The 18,399-nt window shown below is 47.8% G+C and overlaps 1 protein-coding gene across 3 annotated transcripts in view; it reads right to left on the minus strand.

Annotated features, from left to right (window-relative positions):
* HJURP (Holliday junction recognition protein) overlaps positions 1–14,438 on the minus strand; it is a 32,103-nt gene extending 17,665 nt beyond the window's left edge. For all 3 annotated transcript variants that reach the window (XM_073020147.1, XM_007966711.3, XM_007966710.3), the window contains exons 1-8: positions 14,215–14,438; positions 13,685–13,751; positions 12,430–12,485; positions 9,642–9,738; positions 7,431–7,495; positions 5,755–5,847; positions 4,248–4,326; positions 690–2,275 (exon numbers count right to left, since the gene is read on the minus strand). In XM_073020147.1, coding sequence (XP_072876248.1) covers positions 690–2,275; positions 4,248–4,326; positions 5,755–5,847; positions 7,431–7,495; positions 9,642–9,738; positions 12,430–12,485; positions 13,685–13,751; positions 14,215–14,310 — 2,139 coding nt within the window. In that variant the 5' untranslated portion in view covers positions 14,311–14,438. The remainder of the gene's footprint in view (positions 1–689; positions 2,276–4,247; positions 4,327–5,754; positions 5,848–7,430; positions 7,496–9,641; positions 9,739–12,429; positions 12,486–13,684; positions 13,752–14,214) is intronic.
* Positions 14,439–18,399: the final 3,961 nt, after the last annotated feature.

The following is an 18,399-nucleotide window of genomic DNA, read 5'->3' on the forward strand; positions in this document are numbered from 1 at the left end:
CTGTGGACACATAGAGAAGCTGTGCTGGGGAATCCAGGCCTTAATGCCAACAAAGGGACCCACTCACACTGACCTACCACACACCACTGTCGCTCGAGAAAAGGGCACACGCAGACTCAAACTCTAGCTGACATGAGTCGCACAAATGAAGCTGCAGAAGGAGGTGCAGAAGTTTTAACACCGAGCACTGAGACGATCTGCAGGGCACCCCTCACACCTGTGAGAATGCTATGCTCATGGCTCTCCCAGGCCACTCTTGCTCTGTCCCTACCAGGAATCCCGAAATAGACAGGAAGTCATTTGCTTTAGATCACTTTTGCTTTACAACGCTATTTTCTGAGTGTCAGATGAAGAGGTTAGAAATCAACGTTCGACAAAGATGAACAAAGTGTAGTAAGTGAGGATTTGTAGAAAACAACCTCTGAATGCATTCTAATGGAAAGCGTGTGAAACTTCTGCAACAGCATCTTCTGCTCAACCTCGATGCATCTTACACAGGAACACATTCTTGATATAGACGATTTTACAGGAAGGAAAAGCATTTGGGAGAATGCTCGGAAAATGATCACGAATGTAAGAATTCAGTTGAGATTCACTAAAAGTGGCACAAAGGTTCCTACCATAAAAAGCCTCTGTCCAAAGAGTAGTCACTCACATAAAACAACCACGTTCAACCAACAGAAACGCACCTTACTCTCTTCTGAGTTGGGCTGTGAAGAGCTGCCCTGGTCTCCCGGTCTTACGGTGTTGACTACCCCATCTGAGGCACCCTGGGAACTGGCCTGGCATCCGGAGCCCTGGGGGTCTGACAGCCTGGGTTTTTTTGCAGGGAAATGATGGTCCCTCTTGGTGGCACGAGCAACACATGTAGATGAATGAGCCTCAACTGCAGTTGAGCCCAGTAGACTTTTTCTGCACCCCAGGGGTGATGATGGCAACTTCTGGAAACCCTGGAAGTGAGGGTCTGGATTTAATTTTCCTAAGAAGCCTTCTGTTTGATATCGAACTTCCATACTTGCTTTACCTGTAGACACTCCAATACATGAAGGCGCCTTCATCTGCCCAGGAGATCTGAGGCAATACTTTTGATGAAGCTTGTCAAATTCTTCTTTAATTTCATCATAATGATTCCTTCTGTGGCCTAGCACTTCTTTATCTGGGACTGAAAGAGTTTTGATGGGTGACACTGACTTTCTAAATATTCCAGAACTGTTTCCTTGAATGTGAAGATCAGAGGTCTGTTGCGGGCGAGCTGGGCTGTGTGTGGGGTTGGCCTTTGGAAGTGAAGAAGAATTGCTCTTGGGCAGGCACCTACCCGCTTTCAGAGATCCTTTGGCCAGGTTTTCAAAAGCCTCGCTTAAACTTCTTGCTTTTGCTTTGCTGGAAGGTAATCTCAGCTTGCAGGTTTCTAAGCCCTGAAGGCCACCAGGACTTGCAGGACCCCCTTTGTACACGTTCATGGCCCAGGAGTCTGGGAGGCCCATCCGGCGAGGCTGGTTCCTGGGACTCAAGCAATATTCCCGATGAAGCTGATCAAATCGCATTTCAATCTCCCTCTGACGGTTCTCTCTATGGCCCTGTTGTATTCTTGCTCTGGAAACTATTTTTACAGGAGAAATTAACCATTTTAATGTCCTAAATCTATTTTCCTGATCAAGATTATACGTTGCACTGGAGTTGAAATAAATCAAGGAAGAATACTTCGAGGGTGTCACTTTCAGCTCCTTCCAACTTGGATCTAACTTATGGATTTGGGGTTTGTTGACTTCAAGAAAAGCTTTTTCCAATTTTAAACCTGTCGTATGGCAAGGAGCATCTAATACGTTCTTGCAATCTCTGATTGCTCCTGTGTCTTTCACAGGCTCACAGCAGGGTACAAAGTTCTCCTTGGAGCTCCTCTGAGAACGTCTGGCTCCTTTGCAATACGTTTTGTTCATCCTGCTCTTACCTCTGTGCCTCCTCCTGGAGTTCCAGTTTTGCATGATGAACGTTTTGGTGGAGATGATGCTTGATGGCTTTGTGCTCAACAGGCGGCTCATGGAGTGCAGCATCCCTGCGTACAGGTCACTGATGGTCACGTTGCAAATGTCATCGTCTTCAAAGTGCTGGCTGCTTAAGAAGCTGCTGCTACTGGTCTCTTGCAGGGAAAGGCTGTCATTTCTAGGTACTAAGGCCATGTCTGTGGAGGAAGGATGTGAAGGATCCCATTCTCTGGGAGATGAAGCTGGTTTTGCTGGGTCACCAGGACTCTTTCCGGAGACACGACTGCAGTATCCTGGGAGAAAAGATACACATAAAGTAAAGGTGTGTTACCATTCTAAACCATCCATGTGCACAGATGACAGAACTTAAGATTGGATCAGGACTATGTTTTTTTAAGCAATAGCAAAACCAAAAACACCACAAATGTGTAGGAGTAGACTCTTCTCAGAGATATTTTTTGCTATAAAAATTTGATTTCTACTCTCCATCGTACATTTCCCAAAGGTGTCTTCCTTTCCCTCTAGGCTGTTTAGAAGATGGATGCCTTTGCAGAAGCTAATTAGAAACTGAAAAATGACAACGCCGTTTACCTACAGGGATGGAAAGGGGCGTAAGACTTCTAAACAAATGTCTTCATATAGCTTTGACTTTTGCATCATGTTAAATGTTTCCTATATGTAACCAGCAATGATGGGGAAAAACCATAAAATTGAACACAAACAGAAAAAGAAAATTTGTATGTTAAATTGACAACTGAAAGAGAAAAAAGAGTCCAAATATGCTGAATGTCTGCCTCTTAAAGAGATACTAAGGATAAAAAGAGCTGCTTGGAAATGTTGAAGCTTACTTAGTACGTGGTTGTGAAGAGTGGTAGCAGGTGCCGCAATGCTCGAGTTATTTTGTGCTGCACGATTGACCAGATGAGCGCGTGTTAAGTCATTGTGGCTGGTGAGAACAGGGAGAGGAAAATACGGCGTCAGGGCAGGGGTGAAGAAATGCTCAAAAAAGCATGGGGTTGCACCACACGACACAAAAGCCAGACTGAAAGGGGCTCCCTGACAGCTAAATCTGGGACTACTTGAGTGTCAAATTGAATACTGGCAATGGATTATAACATGGGAATCAAAGAACAAGAAGACTCGATGAATTCCTACTGATCCTAAAAAGTAAAAATAAAGCATGAGAGGGCACAAAAAATAAAAAAAGAACCAGAGGGGAGATAGCTCTTTTCAACAGAAGAATGCCAACTGACATGTGCCAAGGAACAGCAGAGACAGAAACAACCTGGGCGGGGACCTCCACCCAGGCAATCCGCATTGCTGGCTTCTAAGTCACTGGGTGAGAAGTTTTTAGAGAAAAGGTTCCTAGGAGATCTCAAAGAATCACACAGATGACTCCAAGGAAAAAGGGCCTGTCGCAATGAGAAACATTGAATTAAGGTCTTACCTGAACTCAATGACCAGCCTCAAAAGTCACCAAGGATGGGACAGACTGACCAAATGTTCTGAGAGGACAAATCATCCCTGTAGTAATTTTGCCAAATATGTTTAACATGAACCTAACCATGAGGAAGCAATCAGGTCCAAATTCAGGGACCTTCTGCAAAACTACTGGCCTGGGCTATTCAAGAAAGGCAATAATATGAAAGGTGGCCACAAGGGAGAAAAGGTCAAGGAGCTACTCTTGATGGAGGGAGACCAAATGCAACAGTGGTACCAGCCTGAATGGGTCTGGAAATGGTCAGGCAAACCAGAAAGGCTGCAAAGGCCATCATCGGCACAATGGGTAAAACTGTACTGCATCAATGTTCAATTTCTGGCATGTGTTAAGGGTACCGTAGTCATAAAGGAGATGACCCAATGTTTGGAGGTATGTGTGAGGCATTTAGGGATAAACGCATACACAAATGCAAATAAATACACACTGTGTGTGCACACATGTGGGGGGTGATAAAGCAAATATGACAACATGTTAATTGTGAAACAGGTGAAGTGTGTTCACTGCACTAGTCCTGTGCTTCTGGAGATGGAAAACTTTTCAAACTAGTACACTGGAATAAAGAGCAGACGCGCAGAGGAGAAAACAGCTCATTTCAAAACATCTTATCTTCCAGTGAAATGCAAGTGTATCTCTAACAATTTATGTTGATGAAACACGCCAGGAAATGATGGCGTGGCCAGTGTGAGCAGCTCTGAGGGGCCACACAGCTCCAACGAAAGTGAAGGAGACATGCACGGTTCATTCAGTTTCTGTGTCGCACTCACCAGGGGCAGGCATGGCAGGCGAGGCCAGTGAAGGCAGCGGAGTCACATGTGCGTCCTTTCCAGTTCTCTTACCTGCATACTGAAATCAGAGCCAGTGGTTACAAGAAAAAAGTTGCCAGGTGTCAACTAGGTGCAAGGAGCTGGGTTCTCCCCTAACAATGGGGACTGTGCATCTTAATATAGGCGCGCCAACGAGCGTGTGAATGTGGTGACAGTGGTCAGCTAGACTTCGGGCAGTGGGAAGAAAAAATGTCCTACTAAGATCTGGACACTTGATGTGGTCTCCAGGACAGCTTCCAGCCACAGTCATCACTCATCTGCTAGTAACTTCTCATCCCAGGGGCACTGGCAGCTCTCTTGGTCTACCATGATACTCGGACCGCAAGAACACCTAGGGGCCAGGTGGATGGTGGACAAAGAAGACCCCATAGATCCATTCGTTCCTAACCCTAATCTGTTCCCTGGATCAACACAGCAACTACGAGGATACCACTTGCTGCCTTGGGTTAAAGGAAAAAGCATTTCAGGTACATCCACTAAGTCGATGGTTCCAAATACAGGCTTTCCACTGGTCAGGAGCACAGTAAGAAAACACATACACCCCTGTGAGATTGCTGCCTTTTTTTGGAGATGAATTTTTATTCTGCAATATGTACTTTCTAGGTATTTGGTGTTGCAATGTCCCTTATTCTATGGCAGAGGGCACTGACTTTAAGAGAGGGGTTGGCAGATGAGCGTGCCCACCTCTCAAGCCATCACATCCTCCCCCCAACATGACCTCTCAGCAGGCAGGACAGGTGCCAAGGGTCAGCCACCTCACCTTGCAGCTGATCCTAGCCTGATCACACCAGGGAATGTGGGGACTACTGCTTCCCTAACTGTGCAGCTTCAAATCCTGGTCCAGAGGTTGGGGCTGCTCTTAAGAGTCTCGTGTGTGGCCCCACTAGGTTTTTTTTTTTTTTTTGAGACAGAGTCTTGCTCTATCACCCTGGCTGGAGCACAGTGGCGCAATCTCAGCTCACTGCAACCTCCGCCTCCTGGGTTCAAGCGATTCTCCTGTCCCAGCCTCCCGAGTAGCTGGGATTACAAGCGCCTGCCACCACACCCAGCTAATTTTTCTATTTTTAGTAGAGATGAGGTTTCACCATGTTGGTGAAACCTCCTGACCTCAAGTGACCCACCTGCCGTGGCCTCCCAGAGTGCTGGGATTACAGACGTGAGCCACTGTGCCCAGCTGCCCCACTAGATTTTTCTGTGAGCTGTCCCAGACCAGTGGGCAGAGTGCCTCTGCCAGGGTTCCCACCTTCCTGATGGCGCTGCCCTGGGGAACCTAGAGTGTTTATCCAAGAAGAGCAAGTATGTCAGCATGTGAATAAACAATTTGGAAATCATTACTTCAAATGCTCTTTACGGGTTCTGCAGAAAGTAAACAAAAAGCATAATAACATCACACCTCAATGTGTTTATGATCTAATTATGTAAAAACAAAGACTGGGAAACAGATTACCTCAAAATACTCTGCACTTTGTAGGAGTATATCCACTTGGGTCAAGTATTTCCTTCTTAACTCATTTTTCAAAGGGCTTTGAGGCACTGCAGGCTGATCAAAAAAGAGAAGTCAGAATTTTTAAGAGCTTCTGAGTGCACCTGACATTTTGTATTCTGGAACAAACTGGCAAAGTTCACTAATGTACAAATCTTTACATGACGCTACTCAAAGTCACTTTTGCCTCCATGATGTTATTCAAAGTCACTTTTTCACCTCTTGCTGTGTTAATAACCCAAAAGAATGTAAAAAGACAAAACAAGAATAAAATAAAAACGATGTCTAGAGAAGTTTATGACAGCATTTCTAGACCAGAAAAAAAAATCATCTGAATATTCATAGGTGAGTTTGGGACTCAACTACTGGTAATAACCTCAAACCGGTAAGTTTATAAAAAATTCAGTGCTCCTGGCTGGGTGTGGTGGGTCACGCCTGCAATCCCAGCACTTTAGGAGGCTGAGGCAAGTGGATCACTTGAGGCGAGGAGTTCGAGACCAGACTGGCCAACATGAAACTCTGTCTCTACTAAAATACAAAAATTAGCTGGGCATGGTGGCAGGTGCCTGTAGTCCCAGCTATTTGGGAGGCTGAGGCAGGAGAATCGCTTGAACCCAGGAGGTAGAGGTTGCAGTGAGCTGAGATCGTTCCACTGTACTCCAGCCTGGGTGACAGAGTGAGACTCTGTCTCAAAAAAACCAAAAACAAAAAAGAGAAATTCAGGGCTCCAGCTCAGGAGGCTCTCCTACCCCTCCCCTGCCAGACACTGGAAATAGAGGGCGTCACCCTCCATCCTCCGCTGCATGGCACTGGCACTTCGGTTCTTGACTCTTGGCACCACCCCCTTCCCCTCTGCTGCCAATCACTACACAGTCTCTCAGCGAGCACCCACTTTCTTCCCCAGGACCACTGCCTTCTTCTTCTTAGTCACTGAAAGTTACACATGGGTGCGTGGGAAACCCTCTGCACAAAAGCGGCAGTTTTAGAGGAAAACCATGCACCAGCTATTCTAGCAGGAGACAGGGTGTGACACGGGGGCCAGGAAAGATGCTGGAGTTGGTTAAGCTCTGTGTAAATTCTCATCTATCCCAACCAAGGAGGATAAGAGGCACATCCTGTAAGAAAACGGGTGGTTTCTGTGACCTCGGGGCATTCTGGGAAACAGACATATAAATGACACTTACTGTTTAGGTGACAACTGCCCAATGAGGCAACCTTGTGACTTGAGGCATTTGACAGCAGACCTGGAAATACTTTCTAGAACACCTCTCTTTTGACCCTGCCCCTGTGGGGGAGACTGACCAAGAGCCCAACTTCCCTGTCGTGTGCTCATCCAAGCCAATGGCGCCCTGCCAACCACACTGACAGCTTTATCTGCAGTGAAAATCATCATGAATCAGGCTTGCACTGGTGGTAGAACTGGCTGCCAAGTGCTAGACTGAGAGGAGGACCTTACCGCTGAAGGGAATCCGGATATGAGGAAACCTGAGACTTGGAAGTAACAAAAGCCAGCCTCAGGAGAGGACTTCCAGAAGGCTGCAGGCAGTGCTGCCCGCCGCAGGCCACAAGGGCTTTGCTGGATCCACCCCTGAGCCTCCAAGCGTCCCCTCTGTCCATTCATTACTAAAAGCAGTACTTACTGCTAAGGCCCAAGCAACTGACTCTTCCTGGTCTGACGTGGCATTGATATCTCCGCTTTTTGAATCTAAAAGTCAAACAAGTAAATCTCAATCAGGATTTTCAGGAAAGAGTGCATTTTCCTCTCAAGGATGGTTTTGGCATCACTTCGAGTAATTTCTACAGTAAAAACCCCCATTGTTTCAAGGGTGCACCCACTGGAGCCATCTACGGCTGCCCATGGTTCTTAGTAACCCAGAGAACCCCTTAGAATGGGAATCTGCCTGGGGCCATGGAGTGAGGAAAAGCAGATTCTGCACCACCTCCAGCTTTCCATGGCCTCTGAGCCTGGAAGTTGAGACACTCAAGCCCAGTACCGCTCAACAGAACTTCCAGTGACCATGGAAAATGGTGTGTGCTGTCCTAGGCCAGCCACTAGCCACATGGGGCTACTCCAGCTGGGATGTGGCCAGTAAGGTGGAGGAAATGGATTTTAAATTTTATTTAACTTTCAACTAATTTAAATATCATTCAGAGAGGGCTGGTGGGTGCCATACTGGGCAGTACAGCTGTCAAATAACTGTTTCCTGTGATTTCAAGCAGTCAGGGAAATTCACGGATCTAAGGATTTAGAGTTAAAATCTGGATTAATAGCAGTAAACACATAGCACCACAGGCAAATATCCTCATGAAGAGCTTTCCAATTCTACTTTGAAAGACCACCAGCTTCCTTTTAGTGACTCAACACCCATCACTAACTGTAGGTGCAGGCAAGGTGCCAGGGAAGGGGTTGGGCAGAGTGGACAGAGGCTGCAGAAGGCCAGTGTCCAGGTGTTTAAAGGCTAGTGACAAAACTGTTTCAGCAAAGGAACCCAGGTCTAAAGAGCTTAGATAAGACTGGGGGTCTGTTTTTCCAGGGGCAGTGAGGAGGCCATGTGGTCAGGCAGGCCTTCAGGCCCCATTCTGGGTTCTGGCCTTTTACCCCAACAGCAATGCGAAGCCATGTGTTACATCAGAGAAGTGGCCTGACCACATTCACAGGTGCGTCAGTGGGGCAGAGGGAGCCCAGGTGGGGATGGGGGCTGGTGCTTAGCAGGGACATGAGGGCTAACAGGGGACATGAGAGCTAACGAGGCACAAGGCACAGGACAGGGATCCCTTGGCCATGAGGAATGAGGCAGAGGCTGAGATGAAGAGGACCCTGGGTTTCTGGCTCACACTAGAGGGAAGACAGTAGGGGCCTGTAGTGAGGCACAGAGCAGAAGATGGGGAGCCGGTCTGTCCGTCTGAGTCTCAGCTGTGCCAAGTCTGGACATGAAGTATTGAAGCAGAGGGGCTGCTAGGCAGTATAACGCCCCCAGCTGAGGTCTGGCTGGAGGTTATAGTCAGGAGGAGCATGGGGCCAAGGAGCAGGGGGCCACAGAGGCCCAGGCCAGAACTTCCAGAAGGTTTAAATGCTATGGAGAGGGCAAAACCCAAATAATAAAACCCAAAGAATGCCAACAGGATTTAGCAACAGGGTTGCGAGAAACCTCACCCAGAGCTGGGCTTTAGAGATGGAGCCAGGATGGAATCGGGAGAGGAGGAACGCATGGGGTTGGTGGGGTACGGAATCCATGACAGCAAATGGAGCGGGTTATTTGACTCTGGTTGTAAACAGAACTGGGCAAAGGGAGGTGGCGAGGAAGGGGCCCAGGACAGGGGAGAGCCACGAAGGGTCTGATGTGTCTTAAGGTGAGGCTGGGCGCATCTAAATACCAATGGATGGATCCAGGGGACAGAGGCTAAAGACAGAAGAAGGAAGGGGTAAGGGACGGATTCCTGAGAAAAGAGGACAGGATGGGGTTGGGCAGTGAGACTGGCCTGGGGAAAAGGAAGGAGCCTCCTAGGGGGATGAGGTGGGAAGTTTCCCTATAGAAGTGAGAGTTCACAACACCATCTTGTAGGGGCAAATCTTAACTTATTAAATCTGCATATTAACTTTTCACATGGAGGGACACGTTTATTTACTCAAGAAACACCTGAGTGCCATTCATATGTCAGGCACTGGATGTAACTGTGGGGAAGGCAGAGTCAGAGGAATCAACAGTGTACTTGAACATATTTTAGTTTTTAAGATGTACCTCAGAAAAAATAAAAACTTTATTACTGAGGAATCCAGGCTTTCAGCTGTTGTAACAGGTGCATCAGGCCTGGTCCCCCGACCTCAGTTCTCTGACAAAGGTGACACTCACCAGCTCCCAGGACTGTGCGGTGCGAGGAAAACTCAGGACCCCGGGCTGCAGCTTGCACAGAGCCATCTGTCCTGTCCGCGGGCCTCACGGGGGAGTCCTCCAAGTGCAAACGCCAATAAAGACATGGTTGTTTGAGTGACAGCACATTTCAAAGTCACTGTAAAGTAATAAACCTGCAATCCTTCCGTTAACACAGGAGATAGCAAGAGCCCACCACAAGGCTTCTCTTCTCCCTGTATGTCCACTTTATAAGAGGCCTCAAGAGTGCAGGAGGGAGCTGAGGCTCCCTTCGGTTGCACCGGGAGCTGCTACTTAAAAAGCCACTTGGAAGGTAGGGAAGGAGCAGGGAAAGTCAGGGGCCCAGGCACAAGCAGATAAGCCCACCCCTCCTAACACTGGCCCAGGGATGACAGGGTCTGGGGCAAACCAAAAAACAAATAGGAAGGAACAAAATTGTCCTGAGGTCATCAGTGAGGACATAGAAATAGTCGAGTGGCCCCCAGGGGACTTCCTGTGATCTTTAAAGAATGTGCTGGAGTATTGAAGGTGGAGAGGAGCCAGTTTCAGCCCAAGCCTCACGCACAGAGGCAGCTGCTGTCCTGACCAGGAGCTCACACCTGGTGGGCAGGGCTGGTCGGGCGGCCACACTCCTGGTCAGGCCTGCTTCAGCTCTCCAGAGCCTGCTCTACAGCATGTCCCACGAATAATCCCAGTGAATGGCATCGGTGGGTTCTCAGTGAAATTCAAGCATTCAAGATACCAGACTGGCTAAAATATTAATATTTTAGGAACCACCCAGCCTTATAAGAATAGGGTGTGAGAAGGTGGTGAGGCCTATACCATTAGGGATGGTCCTCAGGTGTCAACTCTGAGCGTTCAGAGGACTTGGGGCTACCCAGGAGCACTACAGGGTAACTGAAGCCCACTTAAGAATATCAGAACCTTTGCTTCCAGTGAAACCATCAGGTAAGGTGGAGTTTACAGAGTTGTTTTGTGGCTGTGTTGGAGGCAGAATCTGGTTTGAGAATCACAGAGAAGCAGACGATCTACAACAACCCCAAACTACTTGGTAGCTCTGGTGGCTACAAAGAGAGCCCAGGCATTGTGTTATAACCAACCCAGCACAGGTCAACGCCCGGCCTGCTAGGGCCCACAGCCTCCCCCAGCACCCAGGGCAGCAGGAGCACCAAGTCGTCTGGGAAAAGGTGAAAGCAGATCTGGGCACTGTCACCAACAGCAATTACAGTGAAGTCAGATATGTCCCAGCTGAAATCTCACGCTATGCCCAGTTTCCTAATCCCAAGAAAGGGTCTGAAGATTCTGGAGACCCAGGGTAGGGGTCCCTCCTACATTTTAAACACAAATCTTAAATAAATCTTCAAATGAAAACTTGTTGCCACCAGGACCATATAAGCACTGGTCTGATGAGTGCTCATCTCTATTATGTATAATTCAAAGAGTATATATCCTTTAAACCAATAATCCCACTTCTCAGAATTTACTGAAAAGGGGAAATATCAGTATTGGGAAGAGATAAGGACCAGGATTTTCTTTGAAAACCATATCTAACAGAGGCTTTATAAATAAAGTTTTATTGGAACACTGCCACGTACACTCATTTACATATTATTTTTGGCTGCTTTCCCCCTGCAACACAGAGCTGAGTAGTTACAGCAGAGACCATATAGCCAGCAAAGCCTAAAATATGTACCATCTGACCCTTTGTGGAAAAAGTGTGCTGACCCTTATTTATTAATAAAGGAAGCCACAAATAGCTAATTGCCTATCAACAGGAAAGCAGTTAAAAAAACATGATTTTAAAAATAATTATATAATTTTATAATTATACAATAGTTGATGAAGAGTTCACCATATGTATTAACTGGAAAAGTGAAGGAGAAAAAAATGCATTTATGAAGATGTGTATTATAGGGAATCACATTGTACTAAAATAGCATTAGTGACCATCTTTGCAGAGAGAAATCAGCTCATTTATGTAGTTGTATGTACTTTTAACATTTCCATGACTAGAATAATTAATCAAGAAGATTTGATTTCAAATTTGCTGTTAATATTATGTCAGCTTGACCTTGATGTTTTCATTCTTGGGTACAGGTTCCTTGACCTGTGACCACAGGGAGGAACCACATGGCATCTGAGAGGCAGTGATTAATTGAATACCAGACAACCTTGCAAAAGCCACCGTGGCAAAAGGGCTCCTGGATGTCCCCGTAGAAAGGCCAACAGCACCTTCCACTAAAATAACGGGTCTCAGAGATGCAACACCCTCGGAACAACTAGGCAGGGAAACCCGGGTCTTCGGAAGGTAGACAAATGCAGAGGGAAAGATGTGTGATCCTCCAGGCTGTGCCTCCCCTCATCTCTCTTCCTCCCCTTTCAAAACAGGAAGAGAGACATTCTTCTTCCCTAGAACGAACTGGATTTGGTCTTTTCTGTGAGCCCCTCGCTGGGCTGGCACGTGGCCTTGGGGAGGGTTACCCAGCTGGCCCAGCCTCTGCATGTGTGTTATCAGAGCCCCTCAGCCTGTGACACAGGAAACACAGGGTGACAAAAAAGGTCAAATATTACATAGTGCCTCCATGCACTTGACAAGCTACAGAAGAAACGCTTCTAAATCCTTAAAAACAGAAAAAGAGTATAATCAAGGTGAGAAGTGCCCCGTGGTGGCCTCTGCATAAGCTCGGAGGTTAGGCACACCCACACCTTTATTCACATCAATGCTCCTCCACAGCAAGGTTATTTGGCAATAAAATTTGACACTAAATACCTGGATCTCTCCTTCGTTTCTTTCCTTTATTAGTCTTCCACCCCAAATTCTCAATCCTGAAGAAAAGAAACAAAAATGACCATTGACATAATCCTGAACGCTGAACTTCTGCTCAATCTGGGTTCACTGGAAGCCAAAGTGACAGGCAAAAAAAAGGTACAAAATTAAAACCAAGCCAGGCTTCTGATACCCTGCTGTTGTTCCTCTTTGTAAAGTTTCAGGTTTTTAAGGCAAATGTGTCATTGATGGAAATCTCTCTTACCTACTAAGCAATGGCTCATCAAATTACATCATTAGCCCAAAGAGTTACATGAAAACAAGGAACATATGTGACAGTGACTGTCCTTAAAATACATAGAGGACAATCTATATACTATTTAGAGGGAGTAAGCACTTTTCGCAGGCAATCTCTACATCCCATATACACAATGAATGCTTTCTAAGGGCAATCTACATGTTATACAGAGACCTGCCACTGGAATATTTTAGTTTCTGCCTATGTAAACTTTTCACCCAAGATGCTATAAAGGCAGAAAGGTAGGATTTCTTTTAATTTAAGGAGCAGAGCTTGTGAACCTTTTGTGCCCGTCTGTTTAATGCAACACAGAACGTGCTATGAGGTTTGTTTTCATTAAGTGATACTGAGTTAGTTATAAAGCTATATGGGAGGAATTGACCCCAGCCAGTGCAAACTGTCACCAGCTATTTACCAAAAAGAACCCACAAGATTTCAGTCCGTTTACATTAACCATTAAACGGAATGCCTTTTACTCCCTATTCAAGTACTTGGAGCCTCAAGGAAGACAGTTACTACTCCAAGTTAAACAGGGCAAACAATAGTCAAAGTGAGTATTCGCAGTGGAGGGTGGGTACTGTTCCCAGAGTTTCACAGGGATTGTACGTAACTGTTACGACACCCACGCCCAGGAGACATTATTGTCATCATCCTTCCCATTTCACAGATGAAGACACTGAGACCAGTCCAGCTAAGCAACTGCCCCAAGCTGCCATGGTGTGGAGGTGGCCAGCGGGGATGCCAACCCGGCAAGCCGGAGGCGTGCGAGCCAGGAGGCACCTTTGTCTCTTCAGGAATTGTTTTAATAAGTAATCCAAGTAATTTACAGGTTTAAGGGCACCAATGTTTTGGTTCCTATTAGGTGAACAATGTTTACTTCCTAAGACAGCAGTGACAGCATTTCAACTACTTCATTCGCACTCTTCACCCGAATACTCAGAAGGGGAGGATGACACTTACCCTGTGGCGTCTCGTAGGTCAGCGTGGCCATCTGCACCACCGGGGTGTCCTCGAAGGGATGGTTGTACTGTGGAGGAGGAAGGGGTTTCCCGTCAGGTCCCAGGGGCCTCAGACCCGGGCGGAGGCGGCGCCAGCCCGCGAGAGGCCGTTAGTCTGGCCTGGGGCGCCCCAAACGCGGTCTCCGCAGCGGAGTCCCCAACCCCGCCTCTCTCGTCCCACTCAGGAGCCCCCCAGCCCCACCAAACCCTCCTCTCTGCACCAGAGCCCCAGTCCCACTTCCCCACTCCCCGCTCCGGAGGCCGCAGTCTTTCCTCCCCGTCCCCGCTCCGAAGCCTTCGGCGCTGCCTCCTTCTTCCCTCTCCGGAGCCCCCAGCTCCGCCTCCACCTTCTCTCCGCACCCAAGCCCCAGTCCCGCTTCCCCACCTCCCGCTCCGAGCCCTCAGAGCCCCTTCCCTTCCCGTCCTACGTCCCCTCCCAGCCTCACTCCGACCCACAGGCCTCCCCTCCTGGCGGACCGGCGGGGGCCGCACCTTCTCTATCAGTAGCTGCATGCGCCTCTGGAAGCGGCGGCGACTGGCCCTGAGTTTCTGCAGCAGCGGGCCGTCTTCCACGTCCTCGCTCTCCATGGTGCGCAGCGAACCCAGAATCGGACCAAGCCGCAGACTTAGCCACTACCCAGCGCCGACCCGGACCGCTGGGCCGGGCGCGCGGCACACTCAAATAGGCGACTTCGCCCTTCCTGCCTTCCTCTCGGTTTTCTAGTGGCCAGCGCGGAGAAGCCGGGCGCTGATTGGGCCTTTCAAACAAATTTGCATCCCTCCTCCCGGCCAATCCACGCCCGAGTTTCCAGCCACGCCCCAAGGAGCGTGTCCGGCGGAAGGGAGGGAGGGTCTCCGGTAGCCCAGGTCGGTGGAAGTTGCTCCAACGGCTCTGTGCTTATTAATCAGCAGTGCTGTGCCAGATCCGGTGGGATGCGTGTCATCTCCCGCGCTGTGCACCGGAGATAAGTACGGCCTGGAGATTTCTGCGTGACTTGCTCTAGGTGTCGCCGCCGGGCGGGGTCCGCCTCCCTCACTCGCCCGCCTGGGATCCCGGCGCGGTTTCGAGGGCAGGGGCCTAAGAAAGACAACCCCAAATTACCAACCCAAAAGGAGGCAGGATAGCGAATATTCATCTAGAAAGAAAAAATAAGTCTCAACGAATGACACATTTAAAGATGCTGACAAATGCCATACACATCACAAAATCCAGGAAAATACTTGTATTAACCCACCTTTTTCCCCATGTATTTCTGATTGCATATTCTGCTTCTTCATTGATATTAATCTTGTAATATTTTCTCCAGAGAGAAGAGCAAGATAAATCAGTCTTTAGTATGGCTGATGGAATTTGTGATTGACATCTTAGGAATGTCAATCCTAAGGAAACACAGGGTGACTTAACCACATTTGTGTGCTTGCGCTGATGTGATTACCATAGTATGTGATTGAAAATAAAAGCATTACTGAGCACCAGGAGGTCCCTTAGAGGGGGCTCTTCACCTCCTTTCAGCCTGCACGGCAATTCTATCATGATGTCCTGCAGAAATTTAGGTGGGGGTGGGGGGAGCGTGAGAACTTCGGGGCTCATGTAGTGTGTGTGACCACAGAATGTGTTGCGTTGTGCTGGACACAGAGATGTGCTGGCCTGATTCCCCTTAAGATGCCACAGCTGCTGGGAGGGCAGTTGGCAGGGGCCTTCAGTTGTCAGCCTATTCTGGGACGATTCAGTCGCAGAGAACTCCCTCACCCAAGATCCTGCTGCCCCAGGGTGGCCTAGCGCCAGTGACTGATCCAGGTGGGAACAGGAAGGCTGTACCATTTCAGTCTGATGGAAGAAAACCCTGGGCCACTTGATCTTCCGAGCTCTCAATTCCACGGAATTGGATGGGGTAACCTACCAATCCTGTTTCTTTCCCCTCCTTCCTCCCTATATAAACATCCTCTCAGTCTTCACCAGTTGCAGGATCTACACACTTAATTTGTACCTTTTCCAATTTTTGCAAACAGGCTGAGGTGTCTTCCTCCTCCTTAGGAGTGTTCAGAAACTTAACATGTTCTTCCTCTGACTCTGTGCTTCCACACATAATTTCCTTTTCAAACATCTAACTGGGCCCATTTAGAGACTTGGGACCTTGAATAAGATTTTTTTCTTCTTGGGTTTTGGACGATTGACTCTTCCATTGTTACCAGATAGAGCTGTCCAGGTTCTTGGCGTGTTGAACAAAGAACTGAACAAAACACACAAAGTAACAAAGGAATGAAGCAACGAAAAACAAAGCAACAGGAGAACGGAGTAAGGAGAGCACAGATTCATTGAAAAGAACACGCAGAGTGAGAGCGGGCTGGAGCACCTGGCTCAAGAGCCGCTTCAATTAGGGCTTTTATAAAGCCAAAATAACTTGACAACACCCGGGGTACCCTTTAGAGGCCTTTAATTGGTTACACCCTATGAAGGATTAGTCTGCAACCAATCAGAGCCTAAAGTGGAAACTTGGCCTGCAGTTATTCAGGGGCTGAAGTGGAAACTTCTTTCTTGTTATCACAGGAGTGAAGATGTGGCCTATGTCCTGCCCAATCTTGCTTAAAACTGGCTGCACCTGCTGTTCTCTTGCTTATGCGAACTGGCTGCATCTGCTATTCCTTTGCTTATGCCTCAACCCTTGGCTACCCCAGTTCCCTATTCTCCTGCCTCACCATGACTCTAACAAGCACAATAGTACCAGTTTTCAAAACTGGCGTCTCCCAGGGCTTATTCTCTATTCCTGGGAAACCATTCCAAGGTTTCCCTTCCTGGCTTCACTGACAATCCAAGCATCTGCCTCTGTCCTAGGAGTTTGGGGGCAGCTTCAGTGGAAAGGTTTCTCAATCTCAAGTTCAAGTCTTTAATTGAAGTCCAAAACGTACTTGCTTTAGCCAAACCCCTCTGAGCCAGCCAGAGTCCATGCATTAACCCTTACTGTTCTGGCCTGCTGGTCTTCCAATCGTCTCTGACTGGCTTTCCCCATCCCATGATCCAAAGTGGTGCTCCAGCTAAGGAAAGAAGAACCCTGCACCATGCTTCTCATGTGATGCTGTAGCAGGAGAAGCTGCAGACAAAACCCCTCAGACACCGAGTTAAAGAAGGAAGGGCTTTATTCAGCCAGGAGCTTCGGTAAGACTCACGTCTCCAACAACTGACCTCTCCGAGTGAACAATTCCTGTCCCTTCTAAGGGCTCACAACTCTAAGGGGGTCCGTGTGAGAGGGTCGTGATCAATAGATCAAAGGGTACGTGATCTGGGGGCTGCATGCACTGGTAATTAGAACGGAACAGGACAGGGATTTTCACAGTGCTTTTCTATACAATGTCTGTAATCTATAGATAACCGATTAGGTCAGGGGTTGATCTTTAACTATCAGGCCCAGGGTGTGGCGCCGGGCTGTCTGCTTGTGGATTTCATTTCTGCCTTTTAGTTTTTACTTCTTCTTTCTTTGGAGGCAGAAATTGGGCATAAGACAATATGAGGGGTGGTCTCCTCCCTTAATGCCATTCTCTATAATACCTCACCCCACCACCCTTGGCTGCCTAACCGTATTACTCCAGACCTGCTAAGCAAACTCCTTCCCCACCACTTTCCACTCTCAAGTAACAGGGAAGGATCACAAGTCAGCTCCTTCCCCAGCAGCAGGTTTCTGGGCACAGCATCTTGGAATCACGGGTTTCCAGAGATGAGGGTGGGTTGCTCTGGCCTCACCTGCACAGTGCCCTCTACTGGCCGGGCTGGGATTTCCAACCCTCCAAGTGCTGTTTAAATGGCTAGGAAGTAGTGCTCATTAAAGTTGTATTACGAGCCTGTAATCCCAGCACTTTGGGAGGCCGAGATGGGTGGATCACGAGGTCAGGAGATCGAGACCATCCTGGCTAACACGGTGAAACCCCATCTCTACTAAAAATACAAAAAAATTAGCCGGGCGTGGTGGCAGGCGCCTGTAGTCCCTGCTACTCGGGAGGCTGAGGCAGGAGAATGGCGTGAACCCAGGAGGCGGAGCTTGCAGTGAGCCGAGATAGTGCCACTGCACTCCAGCCTGGGCGACAGAGCAAGACTCCGCCTCAAAAAAAAAAAAAAAAAAAAAGTTGTATTACGGCTGCTCTTATAAAATGTGCCTGAATTTTGCTTCAAATAAAAGAGATGGAGACTTATTCTGCATGGAGTTGTCATGTAAATATGTTTCTGTTGGAAAGGTGTGGAAATGTTACCACCAGTCGGTGGTTGGAGAAGCGCAGCTTTTGCCTGGTCCCACCATTGACACAGAAACTGCTATGTAAAGGTGAGAATGAGTCTGGGATAATTATCACAAACATCAGACCCCACCCATTAGGCTGCTAAGAAAAGGGTTTGCTCTTTTCTGTTGCCCTGGAGCTGATTGATGCAAACACAGAGGCTGTGAAATAGGCAACAAGCTAACTTTCCATGAGGTGTCAAAGCTCACAAAATGTGTTCATTGTTTAACGAGTCTCACATCTAACTGAAGTAATTAAGGATGTTGGCAAGAAGTTAGTTGGAGGATCTTTCGTGAAGCAGTTTATAAAGTCCAATACTAGAAGGATGGCAAAATAAATGGTGATACTTGTGTTTTATTGCCAGCAATTTTGAAAAAGTGTAATTATTGATATCAAAATTCTATATGATCTTTT

Source organism: Chlorocebus sabaeus, chromosome 10, assembly GCF_047675955.1.
Source record: "Chlorocebus sabaeus isolate Y175 chromosome 10, mChlSab1.0.hap1, whole genome shotgun sequence".
Classification (NCBI taxonomy): Eukaryota; Metazoa; Chordata; class Mammalia; order Primates; family Cercopithecidae; genus Chlorocebus; species Chlorocebus sabaeus.